This window comes from Natrix helvetica (genome assembly GCF_964273705.1).
Source record: "Natrix helvetica genome assembly, chromosome: 1".
Classification (NCBI taxonomy): domain Eukaryota; kingdom Metazoa; phylum Chordata; class Lepidosauria; order Squamata; family Natricidae; genus Natrix; species Natrix helvetica.
The window spans coordinates 318,615,422-318,627,639 of NC_138548.1; the positions used below are offsets into that span (position 1 = coordinate 318,615,422).

Genomic DNA, 12,218 nt, shown 5'->3' on the forward strand with positions numbered 1-12,218 from the left:
CTGTTTCCATGCCACCTTAGTGGTATCTATTTATCTACTTGCATTTGCATGCTTTTGAACTGCTAGGTTGGCAGGAAGACAGGAACTCACCCCATCACATGGGTCTCGGGACTAGAACCTGGGCTGCCAGCTTTCTAGCAAGTAGGCCAGAATATTAATTGCTGAGCCCCTCCTCCCCCAACTTGCAACAGTAATCATATATAAAAATAATCTTCCTCGACTCTTTTCAAATTGACTGTCCATTAATTTGAGCAAGAAAAGTTTTGTTTTCCGTTGAATGTCTATCTTTAAAATTCTTTATGTTGTTCTAAGTACTTAAATCCTTTCTAGCATTTTTACAAGTCCACCAGGCATGACAAAATGATTATTCATGCTGTCCATATTTTCAACATAAATCATAAGTCCCCTTATATGTTCTAGAACATTTGTCTGCAACCATGTAACAACAGGACATCATTTTATAAAAATTCTTTTTAAGTAATAACATAACGCAAATTTCAGTGCTTTTAACCACATGAGCTATAACTTCTTCTGATGAGCTGCTGCTGTTTTTATTACTACTACTACTACTACTACTACTACTACTACTACTACTACTACTACTACTACTACTACAATAATTGAAATATAGATGAAATCTGGTCAAATTCCCAGAAATAACATAAGGACCTGTTTCTTTGTGCTTAACTAAATGATGTTGGGGGGGGGGGGGGGGAGAGGGAGAGGCCAAAATGGTTTTGATTGGACTTTATGGATGATGGGAAATTCAAGATAAAATTCTAAACAATTCAGTATTTTAAAATAAAAGCATACGCAAAGCTGCCTTTTACAAAAGACAGACTGTCTAACTGAGCAATGTCTATATACTAACTTATTAAAGGATTAATGTCATTTATAGTTGGGAAAGCCATCAAATCTGACAAGACAAGGATATCCAGGTGCTTAAAACAATCATTATTTTAGAGGATTACAATTTATATTGTGCCAGCCAGTTGCCTAAACCTCAGAACTGGTCTTGCTTCTTTTTTTCTTATTTGCACACTGCATATTTTTCTTGCTTGAGAAAGAAAACTATATTCATGTATATATCTTTTTCTAAGGGCATTAATAATGAGGTTAGGAGAGACTAAGATGAAAAGAAAGAAGGGTCCAAAACTTAATGGGCTTGAAATCCTTATGAGACCCATGAAGTTGGTGGCTGTTGTTTCAGTTAAAGAGCACAGCTAGCTCATTGTGGCTTTTCCATTCATTTTGGCAGCCAGATGGAGCTAAGAGCAACATCTGGTGAATGGATTGAGCAAGCCCCTGGAACATACTGCAAATGTTGAACTAATTATTTCTAAGTCCCCAAACAAAAGCAGCTGGAGGGTGTTGGCTCTTCCAGACTAATGTGTTTGAAGGGCAGGGAAAAGGCATTGAACTATTGTTTGCATCTTGAGTTTTATTTTGTTGTTTTAAAAAGAAATGTAAATATAAACACGCTCTTAATAGTGTTTTTATTCCTTCTTCCTGATCATTAATTATTGGTGCTGTTAAATCACAGGCCTGTTCTGAAGCTAGTTTAACCCAAAGTAGTTGTGTATTGATATGTTTCTCTAACCTCCTCCTTCATTGCTTGTGAAAGGAAGATATTTTTGATTCAGAGGTAATCTTCCAAACGGCAATAGTTCTAAGGGGCTGGACAAAGATCTGTTGCTTTAAGGAAGAAAGGACAAGAGAATCTATCGGTATTTTAAAAACATAATAGAAGACAGTCCTGCTGTTTTTTTTTTTTTTGTATATTATCCTTAAAGGGGCTAAATGTTTGAACATGAGAAATCCATCTCATCATTTTGCTTGAGATCATATTATCTCAAATATATTGTTACTGAAGAGAAAGGAAAAGGCAATGACAGAGCAGAACAATTCATGTGGATATTCTTGCCATTGGCTGTTTCTTCATCCATCTCTGCTGTGCTAATGATCTAGGCTTTGTATGGAGGCCTAAGTACTTTCCTCCCTTGTGACACTCAAAAGTGGAGGAGCTAAAGGGAAATCTGGTTAATTGAAGTTTCTGCATTGCTGCTGCAAATAAGTTTATTATGTTTATTCCAACAATTACTGTTCTGTTGCCTGGTTCTAAAATATTTCCAGGTTAGTTTAAAATATCTTTAAAAAATGAAGTGGTCACTTGAAGATTGTGACTGATATTTTAAAAGAAAAGTGTTTAATGAAAGTAGTAGGAGTAAGTAGTAATAATGTATGAGGCTTGCTAGCTTTGAGAATGTTATTTCAGTGAATTGGTGTATTTTGAGCACAGTCTAGTCGTACTGAATCCCTGCTACCTTGAGTACATAGGAAAGGTTCTTGGAAGAAAAAAACCTTCCCAAATGCTGCTGTGCTCCTCTCTGCTTTGTACTTTCTTACTATAGCTAATAGATGGGAACGATGACTAATCTAGAATGTTTTAACCCAGTCTAGTGTCCTCTAGAGCAGGGGTTTCAAACTTGTGGCCCAGGGCCCGGATGCATTACATGCAGGCCATGCCCACTCCAGCTCCGCAAAGGCAAAAAACATCGCGATACGTCATGTATCGTGACACGATCGAGTTTGACACCCGTGCTCTATTGAATCATCCTGGTGAAGAGAGTGATTTAGAAAATATTAAACACACACACACACACACACACACACCCTCTAAGTGTAGACTTTTACCTACTTCTTAGCCTGCTGAAATAGACATAGAAAAATATTAGTTTGTCATCTCCCGTTGAGGAAACAAAATACCAGCTTCATGTAGTTTAATTATATACATAAGGAGAGCTGATGGTTGCTTTGCATTACAATTAAGAAAGCTTGCAACTATTATAGCAAACCAACTAATCAGCCATGGACGCTCTTATGCATGAACCACAGGAATGTGCTCTGCCTATAGTCAGCACTGTATTCTTATGTATAGAATACATAAACAACCTTTAGCTTACTGCTTAGATCTAAAATTCATTTTGTTGTATTTTTCTGTAACCTTGATACTCTATATCATGGCCTCAAGAGGAATTAACTCATACTTGCTTTGACTATTGAACGTCTTGTGGATTAAGCAGATTAGGGCTAAACTTCCCTAGTTTATTAAATATAGTTTGTTTCCTAAAATATTTTGATTTTTATAACATGCCACCTTAGGTCAAAGGCAGAGTTGTTCCTTTATTTTGCTATCTAAGAGTGTCTTCTCTATGATAAAACCCTGATGTAGTAGTGAATTCATGATACTTTCCCTGTTTCCAGAGGCCTCAAAGAGTAGAATGAATGGGAGTAATTGTGCTGCTGCTGAAGCTTCTAAAGTGGTTCATCAATTTTAAATAGAAGTAATATATTATTGAACATAATGGTTTCAAAGGGAAAACAGAATATGAGCTTAACAAAGCTGAATCATTTATTTGCTTTACACATTAATAATATTTCTCAGCACCCTGCTCATTTGTATCTTTTCTTTCCCTGGTGATTAAGTTTGAATTCACCAGACTTACTCCAGCATTGGTCACCTTGCATAAACTTTGAAGGCCAATCCTGACCTACATGTCTGTAGATTATCAGGGTTGAAGTCATCTGGACAACCAGTAGATAGCAGCAAGGAGTCAATGTTTTTATTATCTCCTAACTTCTATCTAGTTGATATCTATATTTTTATAGTACAGATCTGACCTACTGGGATAAATAAAGCTAGCTTCTGAAAATCTGGTCTCTTAATTTACTTTCACCACAAAACCTGTTATTCAGTTATTCCCAGATGTTCTTCCAGGGTCCCTCAGCTGATTGAATACTCAAAATAGCTGAATTGTCAAAACCTTAAAATGGCCCATTTTAAAGTAGGTTAATCAAGATTTGGGAATATTATTTAAATGACTACGGGAATTCCTAATATATTTTGCTATATTTCATTGACTTATACCATGTGGGTAAATATATGATATTATGCAGTGCATGCAGATAAAGCTGTGTGCTCTGAAACCAGAATGTCTTCAGATGTCTTTGCAATGGGGTACTGTGAACAGAACAAATGAGGTATGCTAACAGGATTAACACAAATAATATTATTTGAGGATTCTTGGTATTCCTATAATAAGACACAATGCACCTGTTTATCTTATTTGAAAATAAGGGGAACCCAAAAAGGAATTGTTTCTTAGCATTCAAGAGGCGTTCAATCACCAGTGACCCAAATATTATACATGCAGAAACTGTGAATGCTTATGGGTAGCAGTTAGATGCAGCTTGAAATAAATTTGGGGTGCTGGCTGCAAATATGTCAATAGGCTTCCCAGAAGAGCCAAATTCTATCTGGGTAAGAAAAATAGGGTAAAGATATGTCACCTGAGTACCAGAGGTCAAGTTCTAGAAAGCAGCATAAAAACTATGATTTCAGGAAAAATAAATATATACAGGTAATCCTCAACTTATGACCACAATTGAGCCCAACATTTCTGTTGAGACATTTGTTGAGTTTTGCCCCATTTTATGACATCTTTTGTCACAATTGTAAAGTGAATCCCTGCAGTTAAATTAGTAATTCGGTTGTTAAATGAAACTGGCTTCTCCAGTGATTTTGCTTGTCAGAAAATCACAAAAGGTGACACTGCAACTGTCATAAATATGAGTCATTGGCCAATGAATTTTGATCATGCGATGATGGGGATGCTGAAAAGGTTGGTTGTCAGTGAAAAATGATCATAAGTCACTTTTTCCAGTGCTGTTGTAACTTTGATCACTAAACGAAACGCTTTAGCTGATTTAGTGACCATTCAGTTAGCAACAAAAAATTTGGGCTCAGTTGTGGTTGTAAGTCGAGGCCTACCTATACTTGTGTCGCAGATTAATGCCCGTATAAATTTAAGTTTAACTGAGGCCTCCTCCTCCTTGCAGTTTGGTTGATTGATTTCAGGGAGTTGCCCTGTACTGATTACTTGAAAACATTCTCTCTCCTCATGCTGTGAGGCCAGTGGCAATTATATAGCCAGTTATTGCATGGATGTTTTAGACAGGAAAACACATAAATGATTTATGGCAAAAGATGGCAAGAATAAGAGTGAATCTAAAGATATTACATATGATTTTAATTATAATAATAAAAACGAATAAGAACTGAACTTGGAAAGAGCAAATAAAATGAGAGTAAAAAATGCAAAGAAAGAAAAAGGAAAAAAAAAGGAAAGGGTGAAATGAATAAAAAGAAGTATATGAAGAACTAACTTCAAGTCTTCTTTCACAAGTATAAACAATAGTGGCAAATATCCAGAACTAAAGGCAAGATACAGAAGGATGAAAAAAAAAAAACAATGTAATCTACAAAATCAACTGTAATCATTACAACCAATTCTATGTGGGACAAACATCACATCAATTAAAAACCAGGATTCACGAACACCGGCTGGCAGTCAAATGCCACGATCCCAAATGTTTAATCTCTACCCGCACCAACACCAACCAGCATCAGTTTGATTGGAGCAACACAAAAATCATTGGCCACACTACCACTTTCCATGCTCGTGAGTTCATCGGAGCCTGGCACTCCACAAGAAATTCCCTCAATAGACACATTGACCTACGAACCCTTCGGAATCCAAATCAACCGCACAGCCAACCAGAGACCGCACCGACCCTCAACCAACCCATGTAAACCCCCCCAACAAGCAGTTCACCTCCCAATGACCCTCACTTGATGTAACCTCCCCATCACAAGACTTCTCACTGATGACTTACACCTGGCCCATTACAATACCCTAACTTATAAATAAAGAACATTGACACTGACATCCCCTAAACTCTGCTGAAGTTGTTACCTAGTCTGGTAATGAAATGTTCGAAGCAGTCCACAAGCTTGGAGAATGAACCTTCAACCTCAAGTAAAAAAAAGTTTGGTTCCCCTTGTGAACTTCTCTGAGGACACAGATATCTCTTCTTTCCCAAACCCATCCCTTATCTGTAAAGCAATTCCATAAAACATCAACCACCCTCAGTACTTTAGAACAGAGTATCACATTTGGATAATGTTCAAATTTTTAAGGGTATTTTGTTCATAAATGCAGTTAATGGAGAGAAATTTGTAGCAAATTTCAAAGTGTCTTCTTCAATATTTAGGAGAAGAAAGTATAAGAGTGCTGTTTGTGATTTATTTTCCTTCCCTCATTAAATAATAATGCCCTGCTATTAATTTTCAAAGATTTGTGGCAGTCATTGTTTCTCAGCATGACTTCTTCAAAAAGGAATTGTGTTGATAAAATAGGAAAGCCCTAAGCATGCTACTGGGGTACATACATCGTCCATAAAAACAAGAAAGAACTTATGATTCAGCAGGCTCTATCATGGTAAATTAGTTGTCTTACATTTGGAAAAAATTACTGTTATCACATTGTCTGATGAAATGTAGAGATTTATGATGTGGCCTGCTCCTTTTCCACATAAAGCAGGGGTGTCAAACTGGATTTCTTTGAGGGCCAGATCAGCATTGCAATTCTCTGTGGGCTGGTTGGGGGGGGCGGCAACGAGGGTGGGGGAGTTGGATGCCTCCTGCAACACCCTGCTGGCCAAAATGGGGCATGAGGAGGTGCATGCGGCCCTCTGCGCCCCGTTTTCAACTTCAATGGCCTCATACAGCACTCTGCCAGCACTTTTCGGGCCCGTTTTTCAGCCTGTTTTTTTGGGAGTGCACGCAGGACATTTTAGCTGCCAGACGCACTGCAGGCCAGTCCTTTGATATTTCCAGGCCGGCTCTGTTTGCTTAACAACCATGTGATTTGCTTAACGTTCATTGTAAAAATGGTTGTAAAATTGAGTCAGGTCTCCTGGTTACCCACTTCGTGATAGCAATGACCTACGACCAAAATTCCGAGCTCAGTTGTGGTTGCACATCAAGGACCACCTAGACTACAATAATATGAATCCCTCAGTCATTAGAACCTTGTATGCATATAGGAAGTGAATTGTGCTTGGAAAAAAATATGAGAGTTGCTTTCAAATAAGTGTCTATAACTGTGATGGCTAACCTTTTTCTAAAGGCATGCCAAAATTGTGTGTGGATGCACACGACCCCCCACCTGTGCATGCATGCATGAGCCCACTCATACGCCCCTGCTCATGTGCTCCCCCACATGGGGGGGAGTTTTTGCCATCCCCAAGCTCTGGAGGCTTTCCTGAAGGGCGAAAATGGTCTTCCCCAACCCTCCGGAAGGCTGAAAATCAGCTGGCCAGCACCTGTATGTGCACCAGAGCTGAGGGCAGCTGTGCCGGCAAATACGGCTCCACCTGACACCTGTGGCATGCATGCTGTAGGTTCCCCATTATGGGTCTATAACAGTGATGGCGAACCTTTTTTGACTCGCGTGCCACAAGGGGGGGAGCGCAGGGGGGTCGAGTGCGGGCGTGCCGCACCCATAATGCAATGCGCGACCCCCCCAGTGCGCATGCGCGCACAACGCGCGACCCCCCATTTTTACATGCTTTTTTCGCCCTCCCCAGGCTCCAGGGGCTTTATAGGAGCCCGGGGAGGGCGAAAAGAGCCTCCCCCGACCCCCCAGAGGCCCTCTGGAGGCTTCAGGGACCGTCCAGAGCGCTTAAAACCACCCCCCGAGCAAACCGGAAGTGACTTCCGGGTTGCTCGGAGGGTCGTTTTAAGCGCTCCGAAGGCATCAGGAAACCTCGGACGGTCCCTGAAGCCTTCGGAACGCTTAAAACGACCCTCCGAGCAACCCGGAAGTCACTTCCGGTTTGCTCGGAGGGTGGTTTTAAGCGTTCCGAAGGCTTCAGGGACGGTCCCTGAAGCCTCCCGGGGGGGCGGGGGGCGGGGGAGGCTCTTTTCACCCTCCCCAGGCTCCTATAAAGTCTCTGGAGCCTGGGGAAGGCGAAAAATAGCTTTTAAAAAGGTGAACTCAGGTGGCCAGCGCGCGCAAGCTGACAGGGCAGCGCCTCACGTGCCACTTGTGGCACGCGTGCCATAGGTTCGCCATCACTGGTCTATAAGATTGGATTGCTACTGTGAAAGAGCACAATTATTGTTCAGTCCTAAATACCAACTTGATATTATTATTCTGTACTTTCTTTTTCAATTAAGAATTGTAACATCATATTGGCTAATGATCTGTAGTAGGCTGAGGCAGCCATCCAGAAAAAAAGCCCAATTCACAGAAAGAATGAATTAAGGCTCTTCTGGTTCTTTTGGCAAACTTTGTGAAAGCAGAATATATCCCCCAAACATCCTGACTATTGAGATAAAAGAAAATGCCCTCACATGTAGACTGAGTTTTTCTAAAAAATCTTTTTTCACCTTTCCTTCCCCTCTGCTTATAGGAAGGACCAACACCTCCTTTCGCCCGTGAACTGCTGGTATCTAGTGTTGACACAGACCCGAAGAGAGAGCAGAGACCATGCCACACTGAATGATATCTTCATGAATAATGTTATTGTCAGACTTTCCCAGATAAGTGAGGATGTTATTCGGCTGTTTAAAAAGGTAAATGCGTTGTTTACTGTAGCTTCTCTGGCAAAAGAAGGGTCATCCCTAAAACCAATTCAGTTTTGTGTTTGGATATCATCATCATCAGAGGTGGTATTCAGCCGGTTCGGACCTGCCCACTCACCCTGGCTCTATGCCGTCTTATTTAGACACGTTTTCAAGCCACACACATATGTGCAAGCTGCGTGCGTACTCACATTTGCGAACCGGTAGGGAAAGTAAGTTAATACCAGCCCTGCATATCATATATATAGAAGAATAAGAATGAATGTTGATGGGGCATTTTCTCTGAAGGTTATGGGTGAGAATAGAAGGACTAAATGAGAATAGAACAAAATGATGCTGGGGAGAAAAAAGAAAGAAGCTTTGAAGGCTGCATTGTCCACTCTTTGCCTACTAATAAGGAGATCTGCGTGGACATGTCTTGTTCTATTAAAGGACTTCTGTTTCTATTCGGAACTCCTAAAATGTATAACATTTCCCTAGCATTCACCTGTTTGCAGGTAGACAAGGATTTGCTGCTGTTGACATAAAATAGAATGACAGAGTTGGAAGGGACCTTGGAGGTCTTTTAGTCCATCCCCCTGCTTAGGCAGGAAACCCTATACCATTCCAGACAAATGGCTATCCAACATCTTCTTAAAGATTTCCAGTGTTGGAGCATTCACAACTTCTGGAGGCAAGTTATTCCACTGATTAATTGTTCTAACTGTCAGGACATTTCTCCTCAGTTCTAAGTTAAAAAGTTCCATTTTAACATGGGGAAAAAGTGACAGCTAAAATTATAATAAGTATCACTTACCGATTTCTCCTTCTTTGTTTTGTAATAATCTGTATTCTATTGTAATAGTAGATTTACCCTGGACAGCCAGAGCAACCAACAGAGAGGTGCTGAATCATATAAAATAAGACACATCATTAGAAGCCAACATTACAAGACTATGTCTGATTTAGTTTGGCCCTGTTGTGTGCGTAAATTTATTGGAGAAGTCAATGATGCTAGGAATGGTTAGTGGAATGAGAAGAAGGGGCAAGCAAAGAACACACTGGTTTGATAACATCAAAACTGATACAAAGATGAACAACTGAAAGAAGCTGTCTTTGACAGGGTAGCCTGAAGAGCACTTGCCTATAACGTCACCAAGAGTCGGACATGACTGAATGGTTAAAACAGCAACAAATTGAATAGAATTGGTTACTTTTGCAAGAGCATCAGAGTTGCCTGCATTTATCTGGGCAAGTTAAACCAAAACGTTATCAGGATGAATGCAAGAGATCCTGTTCTGGATGGGTATAAAATATGCAAAATGTCATGCTTTAGGCTGGCTAATACCCATTCCATTTATTTAGTTTTGTTAGCTTATGGCAATCCTGAGAGGAACATAATGCAGTGTTATATTAAATAGCTGACTTATATTAGGTCGATCTAGAGAAATGAAACTGAAGCAGCCCGGGTTCTTTCCTACGTAAGTTGCTTCGTGTTGTGGCTGAATTTATGCCTAACAGTGTGGGGGCTTTAACCCAAACTTTATCTTGAATGGGAATTAGAGGCAGCTCGGGAGTTGATGGCTTCCACAAACCTGAGTCAAAATATCAATTATTTGAGTGTGTGTGTGAGAGAGGGCGGGGGAGAGGTGCTAGATTTCTTTTTTTGTCTTGAGGCAGTAGGAATGTGATTGGGAGTTAGAAGATAACATCATTACTGGTAGTCCTCAACTTACAACCATTCATTTAGTGACCGTTTATTTATTTATCGAATTTCTAGACCGCCCCCTCTCCCCGAAGGTTTGACGTTATAATGGCTCTGAAAAAAAGTGACTTATGATTCTTTACCACACTTACAATCGTTGCAGCATCCCCATGGTGACATGATCAGAATTTAAATCAGGGGTGTCCAAACTTGGGAACTTTAAGACTTGTGGACTTCAACTCCCAGAATTCCCCAGCCAGCCATGCTGGCTGGGGAATTCTGGGAGTTGAAGTCCACAAGTCTTAAAGTTCCCAAGTTTGGACACCCCTGATTTAAAGGCTTGGCAACTGGCATGTATTTATGATGACTGCAGTGTTCTGGGGTCATGTGGCTTCTGATGAACAAAGCCAACTACAGTGATTGACTTAACAACTGTGGCAAGAAAGATGGTAAAATGGGGCTTAACAGTGGTTCACTTAACAACTCTCATGCTTAGTAACAGAAATGTTGAGTTCAATTGTGGCCAATTAGCCTTGGAGTTCTTCGTAGCTCCCCCTCACCCCATTTCATGGAGGAGGAATTTATCCAATAAGTTTATCTTAGGAACCTTTTTTCTCTGCTCTTATTGTTGAGTCTATTGCAGGTAACTCCTGAGTAAGGAGAGACCATGAGGACCACTGAAGGTTCTCTATGTGGACTTTTCTAGGCATCTGTTGGATAAAGACATTTGGATTTGCTTGGAGTTATGGAACTGAATGAGAAGCTGTTGTGCCTAATGATCTGGGCAGAGTTTTAACCAATTAAGATAAGAATCATGTTTTAGATCTTTCAAGAAATGACTTGGATACCCTCGGTGGGAAATATTTCCTTGTGGGAATAGCAATAGCACTTAGAGTTATATACCACTTCACAGTGCTTTACAGCCATCTCTAAGCGGTTTACAGAGTCAGCATATTGTCCCCAACAATCTGGCTCCTCATTTTTCCGACCTTGAAAGGATGGAAGGCGGAGTCAAACTTGATCCTGGGGAGATTGGAACTGGCAAATTGCAGGCAGCCGGCAGGCAGCAGTAGTAGCTTGCAGTACTGCACTCTAACCACTGCACCACCGCGGGCATTAAAACAGTTCTGACTCCTTTACGGGAAGCAGTGGTTTGTCTGCTGTTAAAATGCAATCACTGTGTCTAACTCCCCTGAGAATTTCAAAAAGAGCCCTGGAGGAAATGGATTATTAATCATTTTTGGGTCCTGTTATACTCCTGAGATGGCATCAATCTTCCTTGTAGATGATCTCTGGAGGCTTTGTGATGGAGATGGTATCTCCATCTAGAAATTCCTTTAACTTTTGGCAGCTGATCAATTATGCTATCCCTGATTAGTATAGTGAGGAGCACAGTTTTATGAAGATTCCTCTTCTTTCTTCTGTGGCTGGTTTTAGTTGTTGTTGGTAAAAGATCTAGACTTAGGTCTGTGTTTTGAGTGCCTCAATGATGCCTCAAAAACCCGAGTCTGCCCCATTCCTATTTTTAACATTGGGTGAAGTCATCAGTACTGGTCAAGTATCATCAATATATTGATGATATTTAGTTGCATACCTCTCCCAAGTCACCCAAGCAATGTTGTCAAGGTTATTTCTGAGTACTTGAAATTCCCTCCCTACCCTACTAACCTGCTTTCCAGCTCCGTTCTCCTGTTCAGGACAACAAAAGAAGATCAGCTAGGAGGCAGCAGAGGCGGGGGCAACCTATTTGCCGGTTCTCTGAACTACTCAAAATTTCCACTACTGGTTCTCCAGAACTGGCCATAACTGGCTGAATACCACCTCTGGCTCTACCCCAAAAAGACTTGAGTAGCTGTGGGTTTTGGAGACTCGTGGATCTGGACATTTTGCATTGTTAACTCTGAATGAGGCAGCATTTCCCCAGGCAGGGTTGTCCCAAAGGTGCTTTTCCAAAAAGCACTTGAACTTCCTTAGTTTTTCTTCAGAAATGTTTCACTTCTCATCCAAGAAACGTCTTCAGTTTGAACTGCATCAGTTGTACTT

At 40.6% G+C, this 12,218-nt stretch overlaps 1 protein-coding gene across 2 annotated transcripts in view; it reads left to right on the forward strand.

Annotated features, from left to right (window-relative positions):
- Positions 1-12,218, forward strand: part of SRGAP3 (SLIT-ROBO Rho GTPase activating protein 3) — a 216,288-nt gene that overhangs the window by 118,078 nt on the left and 85,992 nt on the right. For both annotated transcript variants that reach the window (XM_081955048.1, XM_081955049.1), the window contains exon 3: positions 8,320-8,482. In XM_081955048.1, coding sequence (XP_081811174.1) covers positions 8,320-8,482 — 163 coding nt within the window. The remainder of the gene's footprint in view (positions 1-8,319; positions 8,483-12,218) is intronic.